The sequence below is a fragment of the Silurus meridionalis genome, chromosome 3, assembly GCF_014805685.1.
Source record: "Silurus meridionalis isolate SWU-2019-XX chromosome 3, ASM1480568v1, whole genome shotgun sequence".
NCBI lineage: Eukaryota > Metazoa > Chordata > Actinopteri > Siluriformes > Siluridae > Silurus > Silurus meridionalis.
In genome coordinates, this window is record NC_060886.1 from 1,672,697 (window position 1) to 1,693,602 (window position 20,906).

Consider the following 20,906-nt stretch of genomic DNA (forward strand, 5'->3'; position numbering starts at 1 on the left):
TATGTAGTTTTACTAAACTTTCATCATTATTATCGGTTTAATTAAAAACAATTTTCATTAAAAACATTATTTTGTCTGAGTCAACGAAACTTCATCGTACAATGATTTTACACACTGTGAATCACCATATACCTTATACACTATACACTGTAAATACACATCCATATACAGTGAGGGAAATAATTATTTCATTATTTGTACGTTTAACCCCTTACAAAGAAATGAACAGTCTAGAATTTTTATGGTAGGTTTATTTTAACAGAGAGAGAATATATATTTTTTTATATAAATTTGATATAATAAATTATTTTAATACATTATGTATTTTTATATTTGTTTTATATTTTTTCTCTCTCTGTTAAAATAAACCTACCATTAAAATTCTAGACTGTTTATTTCTTTGTAAATGGGTAAATCAAATGGGATCAAATAATAGTTTTCCCCATTGTAACTTATACAACATAAACAATAAACTGAAATAGAGATTTTTTTTGAGGACACTGTTGATTGGTAAGAATTCATGGTACCTACAGGTTGTGAAAATGAATGATGATGATGTCATTAGCTACAACATCTACAGGGCAACCAAACTTAAACACTCTCCCACAGGCAGGTTTTGGTTTGGTTCTTCATGACATATTTTACATGAATCTTTTAATGGAAACTGTGCTCTAAACTGCCAGTGTGAATGATATGCTCTAAAACCTGAGAGTGATTTCTGTGTTCTTAAATGTGATGAGAGTGACCATTGAACAAACCCAATTTTTCTTATTCTCTTACCCATTGATTACTGTGGTACCGTCCACCCATTTCCAGGTCCCTTCACTGTCTTTGTCATTTGCACCAATCCAAACACCTTGATTTCTTCTCCACACCTCAACAAAGTCCTGGTGTGGAATAAAAACTGATTAGACGTTCCCGTTTTTTTTTTTTTATGTTTCACAACATGAAGCATGAACAATGTGACGATATGCAGGAGGAACAAAAGTGTCACGTGTCTTTCTTTAAAAAATTAATGATATTTATACCTCATCCTCACGTGACCGATATCCCATTGTTCTCAGGTGTAAATGTTTAGCAATAGATTGAATAAAAAGAGAGAAGTGTAACCATTACTAACTATACATCATTCTAAAGCTTTAAGCCTCAATCAACAATTTCAAATCTCTGTTTTTCAACAAATGTATTTGCTGAATCTGTGTTAGCGGTACACACAAACAACATGCATAAAATATAAATATTGAATAAATGCACTACTTATATTATTATTGTAATAACAAGTTACAAACACACCCACTGCTGCTAATCTCGGTTTATTAGGAAAGATGAGGCTCCACTGAACAACAAGCCGTAAAGCATTTTTGCTCCAACCAAACAAAAGTGTTGTAATTTGGATGGTTATTGTTTTTTTTTTTACTTCACAGAACTTCGATTGCTGTATTGTTTGTATATGTTTTGAAATAACTTTTGCATAAAAAACATATCAACATTGATATTGCTCAAGAAGATGTTATAGATGATCTCATGTCTCGGGCCTGAGTCTACAATCCATAGGCAGGCGTCCAGGTGACGTTTATTATCACGCAAACCTTTTACTTCCAGCCAGTAGAATTATGTAAACAAAATGATTGATAGACAATGTAGCTGTAATGGTTTAGTTTAATTGTAATGGTGATTCTGGTTATATGTTGACCTTTAAGGGCCCCCTTGTGGTGAGAATTGTATATAGTAACTTCTGTATGCCTCGTGTTGAGTTGAGTTTTAATTGGAAAGTGTCATGGCTGAAGAGCAGCTTGTATGGTGAAGTCGTGACTCGCACAAGGCTATAAGTCACTATTATTTGTCATAAATATGATGTATGTTTAGTAGGTTAAAGATGTTAAAATATGTAAATTCATTAATCTTGCGATGTAAATGTTGCTAAAAGCAAAATGTAAAGTGCAAAATGTGAGCATTAGGTAGCACTGTATGCTAGTGGTCCTTTGTTATCATTATTAGGCTAATTTGGGTTTTTGTTAGATTGGATTACAAGCAATTACTTAGAAGTAAGAATATAATTTTAAAAGCACATGACAATGTAATGTTTAATGCATTGATTTAATGTGTGATTTTATGTTTCTTTGAATGCTTTAGGCAGTGAATACTGTTCAGTTGGCTATGCACTTTGTATGTGATTTAGTTACAATTCTAATTGCTGTATTTTCTATGTTTGTTTACAGTTTTACAATTTCAATTTCTATTTTAATTCTAATGTTAAAGTTAAAGTTGTGTTCAAAATTATTCAACCCCCACTGAAATTGATTGTTTTGGTCGGTTTGACATTGATTATGATCATTCAGTCTTCCTGCTTACAATTAAATCAAAGAGGCACGTGTAGGTCAGACAAATATAACATAACATTTATAATGAAATAACCACAAATGTCTTTTCTGAGCTCACATCATTATCAGTTTTATTCAACCCCCAAGTGACATTCAATCTTAGTACTTAGTACAACATCCTTTTACAGTTATAACAGCTTTTAAACGTGAAGCATAGCTTGACACAAGTGTCTTGCAGCGATCTACGGGTATCTTCGCCCATTCATCATGGGCAAAAGCCTCCAGTTCAGTCACATTCTTAGGCTTGCGCACTGCAACTGCTTTCTTTAAGTCCCACCAGAGGTTCTCAATCGGATTTAAGTCTGGTGACTGCGATGGCCACTTCAAAATGTTCCAGCCTTTAATCTGCAACCATGCTCTAGTGGACTTGGAGGTATGCTTGGGATCATTGTCCTGTTGAAAGGTCCAACGCCTTCCAAGCCTCAGGTTTGTGACGGACTGCATCACATTGTCATCCAATATCTCCTGGTACTGAAGAGAATTCATGGTACCTTGCACACGCTGAAGCTTCCCAGTACCTGCAGAAGCAAAACAGCCCCAAAGCATGATTGACCCCCCGCCATGCTTCACAGTAGGCAAGGTGTTCTTTTCTTCATAGGCCTTGTTCTTCCTCCTCCAAACATAGCGTTGATCCATGGGCCCAAACAGTTCTAATTTTGTTTCATCAGTCCACAGAACACTATCCCAAAACTTCTGTGGTTTGTCCACATGACTTTTGGCATACTGCAGTCGACTCTTCTTATTCTTTGGGGACAGCAAGGGGGTGCGCCTGGGAGTTCTGGCATGGAGGCCTTCATTACGCAGGGTGCGCCGTATTGTCTGAGCAGAAACTTCAGTACCCACATCTGACAAATCTTTTCTCAGTTCCTCAGCAGTCACACGGGGACTTTTCTCCACTCTACGCTTCAGGTAGCGCACAGCAGTCAAGTCAGCATCTTCTTTCTGCCACGACCAGGTAGCGTTTCAACAGTGCCCTTTGCCTTGAATTTGCGAATGATGCTTCCTATGGTGTCTCTTGGTATGTTTAACATCTTTGCAATCTTCTTATAGCCATTGCCCTTCCTGTGAAGAGTAATCACCTGTTCTCTTGTCTTCCTGGACCATTCTCTTGACCTCACCATGTTTGTAACCACACCATTAAATGTCTAGAAGGAGCTGAGTATCACAGTCATTTTAAAGCTGCCTAATTGGTGCTTATTAGGCTTTATTGCTGCTCCCTGATATCCACAGGTGTTTTTAATACCTGATTGAAAACACTTTATTGAACCTCTGTTCTTCAGAGTGGTAGTCTTTAAGGGGTTGAATAATTATGTCAATGAAGAATTCACAAAAGAAACATTTACTACTGTATTACAAAACTAATTGATGTCATTTTAGTTGCATATGGTTCTTCACCGTCTGTCTAACTGGATAGAGAAGTTACACGTTTAGTGAGGACAGAACAGTAGCCAATGAGTGCAGGGTTCTAACGATATACGGAAGGATTTTATTCCTGTCAGGGAACAACCGGCCACGCCTTCCCTCTACACACAGCATGCTCAAGGCACCTCTCCCACGTACTAACTACCTGCACCTGGTTCCCATCATCTTGCCCCTTACTTAAGGCCCTCACTTCCCTGCACCCATCGTCCGTTACAGTTCACTCTGGAGAGTACTCGTAGACTAACCTTCTTAGAACTCTGCCTGTTCTATAGACTTTGCCTGTTCTATGGATTATACCCATTTCCCAGTATGGCTGCTTTCTTGCTGTGTGTATTCTATAGTAAGACTATTAAACCTCGTTTAGTTACTTCGGGTTCCGTCTACCTGAATCCAGCCTGGCAATTCCCCACGTGGGTGACTGATGCCCCAGGAAGTGAATGCAGCTCTCAGTTATGCTCAAACACCTGTTTTCAGCTTGTGCTAACTAGGGTTTGTTTCCAAAAAATAAAATAAAATAAACAGTCAAAAAAGTTGTTTTATCTGAGATTTACACAAAGCAGCGATGTGGAAAATAATCTTGGTGGCGGTGTAAAAACAGAGATTTGGAAATCTGCATGATGATGGAAAATCTGAGCCTATTTTACATCTGTAAGTTATAATATATCTCCCTTTACAGTTTTATACAATGTTATAGGTTTTATTGGCAGTTTGTTTTTATAAATGCTTGAAAAGTAAGTGTGTGTGTGTGTGGGTGTGTGTGTGTGTGTGTGTGTATGTGGGTGGGTGTGATTTGTTGGGATTGGAATGGCTGGACATCAATATGAATGATCATGACTGTAAAGCAAGCGCTTGTCTGGCTACCTGTGCATCAATATGAATGCCAACTCAATATCAATATCCCCAAACATGTAGAACAAAAGCCTTTAACAAATTTGCGTAAATTCCCTGGCCCTCACACCTAGTAGCACCCCTGCTGAGATTTTCACAGGCCTGCAGCTCCATTGTTTTCCTGCTTTTGTTGTGCAAACACACCCATTACCTGTGAGGCCTGGCACATTTGCATTTCTTTACTCAGAGTAGCTCAGAGGCCAGAAGAAAACTCAGAAACAATCTTCTTTTGCTTTCCACCCTGTGCATGCCTTGTGCAAAATGTAGGCATCCACCGCCGCCAGGTCCAGCATATTGTAAAAAAACACTACTGGCCACCTGCGTGTTGCTGCTCTTATGGAATACATCCATGCCATTTGGGTAAACACGTGTACACCACACTGTAAAAGCAGAGAGAGAGAGAGAGATGCATTGCAGACATATTTGGTCTCCAAATCCGTGGCCATCCAGAACTTGATCCCAAATTTGTCTGGCTTCGTTGCGATATACTGTGTGAATGGACAACGAACCTAGGTAGGGAACAGCTGTTCATCTATTTCAGGGGTGGGCAATTGATTTTTACAAGGGGCCACATGAGAAACCTGAATTGTGTCAGAGGGCCCCACCAACAATAACTTAAACTTCATTCTGCTCAAATTTCTTTCATTGTAAAATGCACTAAATTATATATTTTGAATAGCTGGTACTGATCATCGAAAGAATAAAACTATTCTGTAAATATTTGTGAAATTATGGAGTATAGGTCAAATAAGAAAAAAAATTATTGTTAACCTAAACTCACTAAAATCAATGAATTGCAATTCGAAGAATAAATTCAATTACAAAAGTTTTTTATTTATAATTATAAATTATTATTACTTATTTGTTACCATTCATAGTATTGACAGACAGACAGCGGTCAATTATTATTAGCAGCGGTCTGTTATACGAAATAATTGCCCATTCAAGTGAATGGAACGTATTATTAAATTATAATAATTATCATCTATGGGGAATGTTTCAACGATGACCACGTGATCTAAGACAATGAATTCCATATTTCTTTTGTTATGCCTTTTTCCTTGGCACATCACTGGAAAACTTTCTTGCCTTTTCAAAAAAGTCTGCTGCAGACGGAGTGCGCATGCTCGGATTGACTTCTTTTCTGTGCCGCATTCTTCTCATGTTTAGAATGGCAATCGGGATGTTTGGATTTCAGGTGATAAATTAAACCCAACGTGGAGAAACTCTTTGCAGATACATCCTCTCTTGAAATTTCAGCATTGCATGTTTTGCAAATCGCTATCCGTGGGTCTTTCTCCAAGATATTGAAATAAGTCCACACCGCAGACATGTTAGCTTTTATCCAGATAACCGTGTGCATGCTGCGCTTTTTATTGTGTCATTACAATTGTGTTTCGGTCGTGTTGTTTCAGTGATTTTAGGTATTTCTCCAGAAAACTTCCTGTGGCCGATTTTTTGGTGCATCCTTATAATTTATGATTGGCCTCACGCGGGCCGGACAGGGGCGTACAAAGGGCTGGATGTGGCCCGCGGGCCGTAGTTTGCCCAGGTCTGATCTATGGTCATGTGTTCTCCTGGAGTGAAACTCTCAGCACAGTTCTTGAAGCGTGTCCAGATGTAGGAGATTGCAGCAAATTTGTTTTCACCCGTTCTACCTGCGTCTCCTTGTCATCAAATCGAAGATGTTGTCTGAAGATAAACAAATAGAGAGAGGTAAATTTACATGAACCTCACTCTAAATGGGTTTATATAAATATCATATGTACTATGGCAATGACAAGCCTTAGCAGACTCTGTGGGTCCAGCTTGCGCAGTGAAGCACGAGTCATTTGCTACTGCACTGGGCATTCCATTGTCCTCCTCTACCCACACAGTGCCGTCTTTTGCCGTCTGGCTCAGACAGGGCTTCCCTGTACCACGGTGCATCTTCCGTGGAGGCATGTTGGGTTCTTGTTCTATCTTCTTTTCGGATTCTTCTGAGGAGGTATCAGTGGCCTGCTGGACAAATGAAATCTCTCCTCCATCAGAGTCTGCTTCGTCCATTTCCTGAAGCCAGGCCAAAGCCTGTTGCGCGGAGACGTTCTTCCTGCGTGGCAGTGAAACGGAGGCCATCCTGATGTGTGTTCTCAAAAATGCGAAGAAGAAATGATTCTCCCGCCTGGGTTGCTCTGCTTTTATGCACAGCACTGTGCTGTAGTCATGCAATGCCACTCCCTTACATACACAGTCACAATGGACAGAATCACGACCAATTGTTAGGAAGGTTTCCTATCCAGCTCGAAGGACAAAATGTTAGGATTTTCACTATCTGGTGTGCGCTGATCAGGGATTGTACTCGCCCCAGCGTGTCAGTCAAAACGCGGTACAGGATTCAGAACACTCAACTTTACTGGGTATAGAACTGATCGTATATGAGGCGATTCTTGCTATCTTAGCTGCTGTTCAGTAGGTTGCGTGATGCAGAATGCATGCTGAAAGGCCACTGCTGAGTGACCACTGCTGAATGGTCAGTGCTGAGTGACTCTGCTGAATGGTCAGTGCTAAGTGAAAGGTTGCACGATGTCGAATGGCCACTGGTAGTTCAAACTGTAGTTCACCATCTCCCTCAGAGTCTAATGAGTTCAGGAGACCCACGAGCTTGAATTTGGAGGAGAACAGATCAAAACTGGCTGTATCTCCAGGCTACTCTAGAGGCAGACACACAGTTTACCAAGCAATGACAAGCTGCCTAGGACATTACAGGAGATTTAGCAACTCTGTAAAGATTAGGCGGCCATTCTGGAGGAACTCTGACAACTAAGGGTCCATTACAAGGATATGCAGAATTTAACAGTAAAGCTGAAACAACTCTGCTAGTTCAAGCTCTAAATTCAAGCTCTCGTGGGTCTCCTGAACTCACTACGCTCCCCCAGTCTCAGTAAACAAATGCAAACGTGCCAGGCCTCACAGGTGTTGGGTGGTTTGCACAACAAAAGCAGGGGAAGAATCGAGCTGAAGAACTGTGAAAATCTCCGCAGGGGTGAATCACACCTCAGAGCTTGCACCAGAAAATAAAAAGTCAGTAATTCTAGTGTTAATGGTCAGCAATTTATTTCTATTGAAACTGTATGAATAGAGTATGAGAAATGGGTTTAGCAGGTGTCTCTCAAACAGGGTGAGGGAAAAGTGGATCAGACAGAGTCCTAAATATTTGTAGGAATCTCATTTGTAAAAAAAATCTTTATAAAATTTGAAATATAAACTCATGAGACATGTGGCTTTTAACCCAGTACTTTTCTGGATTGTTCCAGGACTGATTTCACGTATTTATATATGAAATAAAAAATAATGTTCAATGAAGGAAATGTATAACCATGGCAGTTCTTCATCTATAAAATTTTTTTGAGCAATAACAACGTTGATGATTGACAGTAAACATCAAAGTGTCTTTTTTTCCAAAGATATCTATTTTGTCAGGAACTGTTACATTTAAATGTAGGTATTGCATTTTCTGTGAGTCCTAAAATATGTGCTGGGTTGGGTGATCGATACATTGTCTCAGATAAATGTTTGTAGGAATCTCATGTTTCATGATATCTTTATTCAATTTGAAATATAAACTCATAAGTCATGTGGCTTTGAACCCAGTACTTTTCTGGATTGCTATATTACTGATTTCATGTATTTATTTTATTTTCAATTCAGGAAATATATATTCACTGTATATATTGATCTATAACTTTCTGCAACTTAATCTTTTTGAGCAATATCAACTATGAATAATAGACAGTAAAGCTAAAAGTGTCTTCTTTTTAAATATATTTAAATTGTGTATGTAGCCCATTTTTAACATTTAAATGTAGGTAGGGTATTTTCAGCGGTGAGTCCCAAAATCTGTGGCGAAGGCTAAAAGGTTCATTCAGGATTTTTCTAATCTGGTTAATTAGAAGGTGTGCATCATTGTTATAACCATAACATGAACAATACTTTAACATTGATGTGGTCCTTCTAACAGGTAATTGTTTATATAGTAACAGTTAATTTTTTTCAATAAACTTCTATAAATCTTGTGTGATTCTGGTGTGCAATAATCTAAAGATACGGATCCAATTCAGGCTTCTAACATCAAATAAAGAGTTTAGAAATATGCCATTTAAATATATAATCTCTTAATTTTACCATTTTTACAGTACACTACCTGTTCCTCACTGCTGTTTATGATCACCAGGTCTGCTCCTCTCCCCTGGCAGTCCTTTCTGCTCTCACTCCAGCTCTTCTTCTCAGTAGAGATGTAGTAAATACTGGAGCTGAAGTATCTCCATCCTGGTGTGGTAATGTCTTTCTCTGTACAGAGAGAAGATCAAAACTCAAACCCTGAACCAGTCCAACACTACGATATGTTCATGTTCACTAAATCCACAATTGCTATCACCCAGAAACAGACAAAATGCCAGAGAAGTGAGAAAGAATAGAGAGACATTATTAAGGCTATGTATATAAGACATTAATAAACCATAAAATATGTACACAAGAAGAAACACTGGTAATTAAACACTCCCTCTGAGGATTATCTGGTGTTAACAGACACACATGGGATACAAAATTAGTCTTTTTACTCACTACAAATGTGCTGCATTACTTTAAATTTAACAAACATTCACTTACTCAGTTGAGAAAGATGTTCCTTCTCAGCAGCTATGTTGTTGTAACGGGTCTGTAACTGACTTTTTTCCATATTCAGGTTGTTGAAACTGGTCTGTAACTGACTTTTTTCCATATTCAGGTTGTTGAAACTGGTCTGTAACTGACTTTTTTCCATATTCAGGTTGTTGAAACTGGTCTGTAACTGGTCTCTCTCTATAGTCAGGTTGTTGAAACTGGTCTGTAACTGGCTTTTTTCTGTTGCCATGTTATTAAATTTGACCCACAGTATGGTGATGACAACCAGCAAGAAAACAACCAGCATTAGCAGACAAAACACAGTCACTCTGAAACATCTGTATCCTGAACTGCTGGGTTCTGAATTTAGAAATCAATCAATCAATTAATCAAATCAATCAAATCTCCATAGGATGATATAATTCATTTAAGTAGTTTGTATGTGTAGATGAATGTGAGTGTGTGAGCATACCTGAAATAATTCCATCATTGCTTCTGGTCACTTGAGTTTCTGGAACTTGATTTGCATATATGTCTTCATGCAATTTTTCGTTGTCCTTTGAATCAGCTGCCCTGCTATCTGCAAAAACTCCTGAGTAATTTTCATAAATTTGTTCATTCATCTTTCTTTGTGTTCCCTCTTGTAAAGACACTAGATCTACAAAAAGCCCTCAATGTATTTTAGATCTCGATCTCTACAGTCTCCACTGTAGCCTCCAAACTAAGATCAACTACCTGTGACTTCTGTGTCTAAGGTTTTGTTGTACAGGAAGTAGAAGTTGCATCTTGCCCCCCACACATCAACACATTCAGTAGGTCATTGCTATACCAGTGTTTTTTATTGGCTTCCTGTTAGTTTCTCTGTAGCTAAATTTGAAAGATCACTCACACTACATTAATAAGCTAATGTCATTTTAAAGACTGACCCTCTGAAGGTTATAACTGTATAGTTTTCTAGAAAAAAAGATTATGGTGTCACAAACAAAACAGAAACTATGAAAAACATTAAGGAGAGAGGATGTAAGATTTGGAAGCTTCTACCAATTGGTAAATTCAAGATGTTTTTTTGAATTTCTCAAAAGTGTCCAGTGAACTTGGTAGCTGTTGGGTATATGTTGTCAGATATATCTTCTGGCTAATAACTATTACTGTACCTACTGTAAAAACATGGCAACACTAGAATGGCCAATATAGGTTGGGTTCAATGTGTAAAAAAAAGGAAGAAAAAGAAACTTTACAGAATGAATATTAAGACATATTTTTCAATAATCTTTACTAGAACATGTAAAATCATCCTATTGAAACTGTTTTCTGTCATTTTCAACATTTGGCTATTGATCCAAAAGTTTTGGAAAACAGAACGAATCGGATTTTACTTTACAAAGACAAAAATCCGTATGAAAAGGTACTAATCTTCCTTTTCTTTTTCTTCCACTTTTGGCTGCTGGAGCTGGAGGTAGCAGAGCTGAAGATGCTGCAATTTTCAGTGGGTGTGACAAGGTTGTGATGAATAGAAATTAGCTTATTAGAGGGACTTCGCATGAAGGACATTTCAGAGACAAGGTGAGAGAGATGCAATTGAGGTGGTTTGTTTATGTCCAGAGAAGGGACATGGGATATTTTGGGTAGGAGAATTCTAAAAATAAAGCCACCAGGAAGGAGGAAAAGAGGAAGGCCAAGGAGGAGGTTTATGGACATGGTTATTGAAGAAATGCATTTGGTTAATTTAACAGTGGCTGATGTAGAAGACAGGGTGGTATGGAGCAGCTGAAAGATGATGAGTCTAACAAAGCTAAAAAGTTGCTTCTAGGGGAAAACAATCAGCAGAAAGTATCCAACCATATGATAAAATAGTCCTCAGCTATTTGTCAGGGATCCACCTGCCACGCCCCCTCGGTAGCAATCACGCTGCCTTGTTATGCCATGCTGGCTTTGATTCCCGACAGCTGTGACTCGTTTAGGAGGTGACTATATAAACTCACGTTCTCAAGTCACAGGCTGTCGGTTCTTGAATGTCATGAGGGTGATCCCATGGATCCTTGACCGCCAGCCTTCCCTGCTGGTTCCGTCTCCTGACTTGTCTCCTTTGTGGATTACTCTTAGCCGGTGGCATTTACTTTCCTTTCTGGATTTTGCTTTCCTTTTTGGATTACTCGTCCCGAGCAGATAAGTTTCAGTTCACGGCAATGCATGACTTGTGTGTATATTTTGGGTTTAATAAACAATAATTGAGTTATTTCCGCTACCGCCTCATGTTCGCCAACCTGACACTATTATTATTATTCAGGCTAAAGGTTTCATAAAAACAACAATTATTTTTAACTAAATCCATTGTGCCACATAGTGGCAGTATTTAGTATCTTACTATAGAACAACCTCCACTTGGAATGTTATCCGACGATTCAAACACTGCCCATTGATGATTAATAGTTTTGTATGTAACTGTTCTAACAACCAATAAAAAGCTGACAGAGACAAGAGAAAAGGGAAGTGAGAAAGAACAGAGTCATTAATTAGGGTACTGACCATAAATATTTGCATGTGTGCTCAATAAGATACTAAGAATTTTAAATACTGCCTGTTACGTTCCCACCTTGGCTAGGCCTAGGGGAGAAAAAATAGTAGGACAAGAGATTTGAGTAGTTATTGCTTTAATGGTCAAGTGTAGTGGTGTAACCAGCAGAAATTTCAATGTGTTCCAAAAGGTGTCACGAAGACTAGACTCACACCAGCAAAAAAATGTCAAGTCAAGAGTCAAGTCAAGAGGATTTTATTGTCATTTCTACTATACACAGTGGTACACATTACACAGTAAAAACGAGACAATGTTCCTCCGGAACCCTGGTGCTACACTACACAATAAAATTAAGCAACACAACACAAGCTACATAAAGTGAATCGAGTGCAACCTGGTGCAAACAGTGCAAACAGGACAAGACACAAAACCAAAATAGCACCGACCAGTAAACCTACTGTATACTTGATTATACAGTACTGTGAACTGTAAAAACTATAACTGGGAGTGAATATTAGAAACACAATGTAGCGCAAAAAAACAGCAGCAGTCAAGATGTGCAGAAGACAGCATGTAAACAGTGTAGTATAATATAACAAAGTAGAAGGTGCAAAAAAGCATGTAAACAATATAGTAGTCGAAGGTGCAAAAGACGGCATGTAAACAGTAATACACTGAAAGGTGCAAGAAGCAGCAGTTAAACAGTGTAGTACAGTCAAACATAAATAATAATAAATAGATGATAGTGGAATGGATTGAAATGAGTGATGAGTGTGTGTTAAGTGTTAAGCCCAGGTTGTACAGTTTGATAACACACATTTAACGCGTTACAACTAACGTGCATTAAGTAATAATATTACTTTTCTGGAGTAACGAGTAAAGTAACGCGTTACTTTATAAATTTACACATTAATATGAGTTACTTTTTAAAAAAAGTAATGCGAGTTACTTTTCAGTTAAATTATTTTGAATAAAAAAATAAATACTGAATTAACACGTAAAAAAAATAAACATCTGCATGCAAAGCACAGCACTACAGATGTCATCGCAGTGGAGATAGAGAGTAAATTCACAGCTCATTTGCTCTTTGTGGGAAAATAAACTGCCACTGATAATAGCGTGAACTTTGTAAAAGCGTTCAGAATGTTTCAAGCTGATGATGAAGCAGAGAATGATGTAGACGAGGACGAGGTCATATTTACGGAATTGCACGGAGTTTTACGTGATGACAGTGAAAGGTATGTTCTCCCTCCACATCACCGGTGTGCAGCCCACACCCTCAACCTTATATACACGAACGATAGTTACATTCCTGACGGCGAAGGCAGATTGCAAAGCAGTGTACAGAAGTGCGACTGGAAAGTGTTCAGCCTTGTGGTCAAAATTTAGTCGATCATCTTATTGTTCTCTAAGAAGTTATTCAGCATTTTACATGTTTAAGACATGTCTTTTGCTCTAATATAACTGATTTCTTAATGGCAATTATCTATATTACACCTGTTACACCTGTAAGGCGTGAAAGAGATACAAGTAATGCAAAAGTAACGCAAAAGAAATATAACGCATTACTTTCCATAAAAAGTAACTAAGTAACGTAATTAGTTACTTTTTTTGGGGAGTAACTGTTATATATTGTAATGCATTACTTTTAAAAGTAACGTTGCCCAACACTGGTAGAGACGCTGCTGGGCTTTCTTGGTGATAGAGCTGGTGTTGAGTGACCAGGTGAGGTTGTCCGCCAGATGAACACCAAGGAATTTCGGGTTCTTGACGATCTCCACTGAGGATCCATCAATAATCAGTGGAGTTTGGTCGCTCTGAGCTCCCTAAAGTCCACAACCATCTCTTTAATTTTGTCTACGTTTAGAGACAGGTTGTTTGCTCCACACCAGGCAGTTAACTGTTGCACCTCCTCTCTGTATGCTGACTCGTCGTTCTTGCTGATTAGACCCACCACGGTCGTGTCATCAGCAAACTTGATGATATGATTCGAGCTGGGCATTGCTACACAGTTGTGAGTCAGCAAAGTAAACAGCAGTGGACTGAGCACACAGCCCTGGGGGGCCCCAGTGCCCAGTGTGGTGGTGCTTGAGATGCTGTTTCCGATCCGTACTGACTGAGGTCTCTCAGTCAGGAAGTCCAGGATCCAGTTACAAAGGGAGGTGTTCAGGCCCAGTAGGCTCAACTTCTCAATCAGGTGCTGAGGAATGATTTTGTTGAATGCTGAGCTGAAGTCAATTAACAGCATTCGTACATATGAGTCCTTGTTATCCAGGTGGGTGAGGGCCAAATGGAGGGTTGTGGAGATAGCATCGTCCGTGGAATGGTTTGGCCGATACGCAAACTGCATGGGGTCCTGGCAGGGTGGAAGCTGTGTCTTAATGTGCATCATGATGAGCCTGTCGAAGCACTTCATCACGATGGGTGTCAGCGCGACGGGACGATAGTCATTGAGGCAGGATATGGTAGACTTCTTCGGCACAGGAACGATGGTCGTTGTCTTGAAGCACGTGGGAACAACGTTACTGCTCAGTTAGATGTTGAAGATGTCAGTATAGACATCCGCTAGCTGTTCTGCACATTCCCTAAGCACTCTGCCAGGAATGTTGTCAGGTCCAGCAGACTTCCGTGGGTTAACTCTGTGGATTAACTCTCCATGTGTGCAATCAGTGAAGCCGACGCCAGCTTCTGTAACAGAGAAGGAAGCGCTGAGACAGCAGAGGTGTGTCATGGAGACGCAGCATCTCGTTTCCTCAGGGAATGGTACGGGGAGACCAGATGGCTTGAAGGAGGATGCAATATCGTCGATTATCCATCTGCTGAGGGTCTGCTTATGAGCAGGAAGGCCTCTCCTCAGAGGGCCGTAGCAGATGAACAATTGTTCCGACTTCCTCCACAGACTTGTCCTGTGAACATAGCAGTCCTGCATTCTGTTTTTATTCACAATTTGTACAGTGTCCCAACTTTTTTGGAATCGGGTTTGTAAAAGGATTAACATTTTGGCAGATTTTAATGTGGAAGTTTTCAAAATTCAAAATTTCAATATTTTATTCAGAATACAACATAGATGACATATCCAATGTTTAAACTGAGAAAATTTATCATTTTAAGAAAAAAATAAGTTACATTTAAATTTTATGGCATCAACACATCTCAAAAAAGTTGGGACAAGGCCATGTTTACCACTGTGTGGCATCCCCTCTTCTTTTTATAACAGTCTGCAAATGTCTGGGGACTGAGGAGACTAGTGCTCAAGTTTAGGAATAGGAATGTTGTCCCATTCTTGTCTAATACAGGCTTCTAGTTGCTCAACTGCCTTAGGTCTTCTTTGTCGCATCTTCCTCCTATGATGCGCCAAATATTTTCTATGGGTGAAAGATCTGGACTGCAGGCTTGTCATTTCAGTACCTGGATCCTTCTTCTCTGCAGCCATGATGTTGTAATTGATGCAGTATGTGGTCTGGCATTGTCATGTTGGAAAATGCAAGGACTTCCCTGAAAGAGATGACGTCTGGATGGGAGCATATGTTGTTCTAGTACTTGGATATACCTTTCAGCATTGATGGTGCCTTTCCAGATGTGTAAGCTGCCCATGCCACACGCACACATGCAACACCATAAGATCAGAGATGCAGGCTTCTGAACTGAGCGCTGATAACAACTTGGGTTGTCTTTATCCTCTTTAGTTCGGATGACATGGCGCCCCAGGTTTTTCAAAAGAACTTCAAATTTTGATTAGTCTGACCACAGAACAGTTTTCCACTTTGCCACAGTCCATTTTAAATGAACCTTGGCCCAAAGAAAAAAACTGTGCTTCTGGATCATGTGTAGATATGGCTTCTTTTTTGACCTAAAGAGTTTTAGCCGGAAACAGCAAATGGCACGGTGGATTGTGTTCAACAATGTTTTCTGGAAGTATTCCTGAGCCCATGGTTTGATTTCCATTAAAGTAGCGTTCCTGTATGTGATGTAGTGCTGTCTAAGGGCCTGAAGATCACAGGCATCCAGTATGGTTTTCAGGCCTTGACCCTTACGCACAGAGATTGTTTTAGATTTTCTGAAACTTTGGATTGGAACTTCAAACTGCAATTTCTCTATGAGAAACTCCTTTCTGATATTGCTCCACTATTTTTCGCCACAGCATTGAGGGAATTGGTGATACTCTGCCCATCTTGACTTCTGAGAGACACTGCCACTCTGAGAGGTTTTTTTAATACCCAATCATGTTGCCAATTGACCTAATAAGTTGCAAATTGGTCCTCCAACTGTTCCTTATATGTAGATTTAACTTTTCCGGCCTCTTATTGCTACCTGTCCCAACTTTTTTGGAATGTGGAGCTCTCATGAAATTCTAAATGAGCCAATATGTGGCATGACATTTCAAAATGTCGCACTTTCAACATTTGATATGTTCATCTATATTCTATTGTGAATAAAACGTTTTTACGACACCTGGAACTTGGAGGTGAGACATCGACCTGAGGGGAACTTGGGTGCGAGACGTCGCCCTGAGGGGAACTTGGGTACGAGACGTTGCACTTTGAGGCACTTGGCTAAGCGACTTCGCCTTCAGGAAAACTTGGAGGCCAGATGTCGTCTTCTGAGGAGTTTGGCCTCTGGAACTTGTGGGGACTCTGGAACGGGTCAGCGTGCCTTGTGGGAAACTTAGAGGCGAGATGTCGGCTTGTGGGTAACTTGGAGGCGAGACGTCGCCCTGAGGGGAACTTGGGGGCGGGACGTTGCCTTTCGAGGCACTTGGCTACGTGACTCTGCTTCCAAGAAAGCTTGGAGGCCAGACATCGTCTTCTGAGGAGTTTGTAGGCGACTTCCTTTTCGGCAGCAGTACGAGTTCCTTTTCACAGCCTGGCGGCGGTACACCGTCCCTTTCGCGGCCAGGCGGCGGTACGACCTCCCTTTCCCGGCCAGGTCAGCGGTACGATGTCCCTTTCGCGGGCAGGTGGCGGTACGACGTCATCGTCACGGCCAGTCAGCGGTAAGACGTCCTTGTCGTGGCCAGGCAGCAGTACGACGTCCCTTTTGTGGCCAAGCGGCGGTACGACATCCCCTTCGCGGCCAGGTGGCAGTGCAACGGCAGCCTCAATGGGACACTGGAGCTGGGCGGCACCCTCGGCGGAGCACTGGAGCGGAGCGGCACCCTCGGTGGAACACTGGAGCGGGGTGGTGCGCTCATGGGGACTCTGGAACGAGGCGGCACACTCTTGGGGACTCTGGAATGGGTGGGGACTCTGGAACGGGATGGCGCACCTTGTGGGGAACTTGGAGGCGAGACATCGCCTTGTGGGGAACTTGACGCGACACGCCACCTTGTGGCGAACTTGGGGGAGACGCCGCCTTTTGAGGCACTTGGCTGTGCGACTCCGCCTTCAGGAAAACTTGGAGGCCAGACGTCGTCTACTGAGGAGTTTGGAGGTGAACGTCACCTTTCGCGGCCAGTTGGCAGTACAATGTCCCCTTCGTGGCCAGGCGGCGGTACGGCCTCCCTTTCCCGGCCAGGTCAGCGGTACGATGTCCCTTTCGCGGGCAGGTGGCGGTACGACGTCATCGCCACGGCCAGTCAGCGGTAAGACGTCCTTGTCGTGGCCAGGCAGCAGTACGACGTCCCTTTTGTGGCCAAGCGGCGGTACGACATCCCCTTCGCGGCCAGGTGGCAGTGCAACGGCAGCCTCAATGGGACACTGGAGCTGGGCGGCACCCTCGGCGGAGCACTGGAGCGGAGCGGCACCCTCGGTGGAACACTGGAGCGGGGTGGTGCGCTCATGGGGACTCTGGAACGAGGCGGCACACTCTTGGGGACTCTGGAATGGGTGGGGACTCTGGAACGGGATGGCGCACCTTGTGGGGAACTTGGAGGCGAGACATCGCCTTGTGGGGAACTTGGACGCGACACGTCACCTTGTGGCGAACTTGGGGGGGAGACGTCGCCTTTTGAGGCACTTGGCTGTGCGACTCCGCCTTCAGGAAAACTTGGAGGCCAGACGTCGTCTACTGAGGAGTTTGGAGGTGAACGTCACCTTTCGCGGCCAGTTGGCAGTACAATGTCCCCTTCGTGGCCAGGCGGCGGTACGGCCTCCCTTTCGTGGCCAGGTCGGCGGTACAACGTCCCCTTTGCAGCCAGGCGGCGGAGTAACGGCACCCTTGGCAGGACATTGGAGCTGGGGGGCACCCTCTGCGGAACACTGGAGCGGGGTGGTGTGCTCGTAGGAACTCTAGAACTCATGGGGACTCTGGAACAGGGCGGCACGCTCGCGGGGACTCTGGAACGGAGCGGAGCGCTCGGAGGAACTGAAGGTGCAGTTGTGGAGATCTGCCGTTGTCATCCTGAAAATCCCCAGGAGTTGTCTGATGAATTCGGCGTATGAGCCAAAAAGCTCCTTTCATGCTCCAGAGCTTGCTGGCTCTAGAGAGAGAATCTCCAGACAGAAGGGAAATGGCCCACTCTTGGCCCACTCGGTGGGGAATTGGGATGACTGCACATCCACGTACCTGCCGACGCTCCGTAGGAATCCCCCCGCACTCGGTCATCTCGCCAGGGAAGCGAGCCGGGAATTCTCCTGGGCTTTCAAGGGGCATGGTTCTCGCATGCTCCGGAGCCGTGCGGAGTGTGCTGACCACGAACCGGAAACGAGAGTAGCTCTATCATGTTTATTGAAGCAATAAAACAACACCAGAGTCAGATAGAGTTACGAACCGCAGCGCGGGTTTAGTCCATAAAGCCGGTATGATCCAACAGGTAGATAATTCACACAGAAGCGAAAGTAAACCTCGGAAGGATAGTAATCCATGGGAGTGTGAGTAATCCTCGGAATGTAAGTTATCCTTGGAACGTGAGTTAACCTCCAAAACTGTGTAATCCTCGGAGCCAGCTGGGAATGCTGGGAGTCTGTGACTAGGTCGGTGTCCGTAGCCATAAAGTAGGTCTGACATGAGTGAGATGGAAATGGAGGCTTTTATAGCTGAATCGGTAAGAGAGACACCTGTCTGTTAATCTGTTAATGCAGGGGGAGTGGCAGAGCAAGGCAGTGTGACAGCTGCCAAGGGGGGTGTGGTAAGTGGATTCCTGACAATAACCTTCTACTAGTTGTTCCTTTACAGCAGTGTCTTAAAATTTATTTCAGTTATATCCTTATCACTATTTACTTATACTTTTCAACAATGTCAACACATCTCTGCTCTGCTATACCCTTTATATGTATTCACTGTACATATAATACATATGTTGTTATATATTATATATACAGTATACAATGACAATATAGATGTATCTATCTATTATCACAATTCAGTACTTGTATTCTTATACTTATTGTACTCCACCTCTAAGTAGGCTATAATTCTTCTATTATTATTCATCTTCTCGTATTGTACATGTTCAAACACACATTACGAAATAGTATATATATATATATATATATATATATATATATATATATATATATATATATATATATATATACTGTATATACACTAAATAAGCTTGTGTTGCCTGCCTCAGCTGGTTCAAGAGAGTGTGGGGCTTGTTTTCTAACACTGGGGATTTTTTTTTCTTATTTCCAGTCCTAACAAAAATTGTTTTGGACTTGAATTGAAAAATTATTAATGGATGATTAATTTTTGCCTGAATTAAAAAAAAATTGCCACCAAGCCCATTTTCTGCAAACACATTTATTACTTGTTATAGACTCATTAACATGAATATCAGAAACAAACTCTACAAATCACTTTGTAGAAATTCAGAAAAAACTTTTAAAGCACTTTTAGTAAGAAAGATTAGATATTAGGATTTGATATATAATGTTAAGATTTAATATAAAAGTAGAAATATGAGCAGAAATATGTAAAATCGAGATTTACAGTGTTATCACAGAAATCAATAATAGTCATCAAGCGTACCTTTTTTTCCTAGAAACAGGTTGGGGCTTCACTTCATTTCTCTTTCTACCAGTATGTACATAAAAGCAATAAAATTCAACATTTGTGTTTTTCACTTATATGCAACATTTCACATATTAAGTTTTTTCTCACAGATCCAAATATAATTGTTGTTACAAGAAACATCAACCCATTTTCCGTTCCCAGAGTGAAAGCCAGACATAGCACAGTCCTCATCCCATTTATTGTTTGGTTCACCCGGATTCCAGAAACTGAAAGGAGAGAATCGGTCTTCATCTTCATTTTATGTAGTTTTATTGACCTTTCATCATTATTGCGGTTTAATTAAAGACAATTTTCAATAAAAACATTTATTTCAACAAAACTTCACTGTACCATGATTTTACATACTGTGACTCACCATATACCTTATACACTTTCTTTCTTTCTTATACACTATACACTGAAAATACACATCCATATACAGGGGGGAAATAATTATTTGATCCACTGCTGATTTTGTAAATTTACCCCCTTATAAGGAAATGAACAGTCTAGAATATTTATGGTAGGTTTCTTTTAACAGAGACAGAATATATATTTTTTTATATAAATTTGATATAATATATAATGCTAATTTATTAAAATTAGTTATTTTTATATTTGTTTTATATTCTCTCTCTCTCTGTTAAAATAAACCTGACTGTTTACCGTATTTTCCGGACTATAAACCGCTTCTTTTTCCCCACGCTTTGAACCCCGTGGCTTAAACAACAAAGCGCTTAATTTATGGATTTTTGATTGTTTTTCCCGGTTTCACAAGCTTCAAGCCAAAAAACTGAGCCCTATATCATTAGACCAATGAAATTGCTGAACGGGTTTAGGTGAACTAATGAAATTCGTTATATCAAAATGAATGTCGCTCACTGGGACTGTCAACAGGAAATGTGAATCATTCGTCACGCTGAAAACAACTGGGCATGAAAAAACGCACTTCACCTGTGTTCTGAGCTGCATGGCATCGGGAGAAAAGCTTCACCGATGGTGATTTTTAAACGCAAGACGATGCCAAAAGATAAACTCCCGAGAGAAATAGTTGTGAAAGGAAGGCGGAAGACAGTGAAATATGACTTTCTTGGAAGGCTACTGTTTAGATACAAGCCGTGTAA

At 41.0% G+C, this 20,906-nt stretch overlaps 1 protein-coding gene across 5 annotated transcripts in view; it reads right to left on the reverse strand.

The window, feature by feature from the left end:
* Positions 1–20,906, reverse strand: part of LOC124382753 (hepatic lectin-like) — a 58,662-nt gene that overhangs the window by 29,110 nt on the left and 8,646 nt on the right. Inside the window, exons 1-4 of one of the 5 annotated variants that reach the window (XM_046844974.1) lie at positions 9,805–10,286; positions 9,339–9,572; positions 8,872–9,017; positions 781–887 (exon numbers count right to left, since the gene is read on the reverse strand). In XM_046844974.1, the coding sequence (XP_046700930.1) occupies positions 781–887; positions 8,872–9,017; positions 9,339–9,572; positions 9,805–9,955 (638 nt within the window). In that variant the 5' untranslated portion in view covers positions 9,956–10,286. Of the gene's footprint in view, positions 1–780; positions 888–8,871; positions 9,018–9,338; positions 9,693–9,804; positions 10,287–19,347; positions 20,010–20,906 lie in introns of those variants that run through there. The other 4 variants (XM_046844971.1, XM_046844972.1, XM_046844975.1 and 1 more) reach the window with 4 other exon arrangements.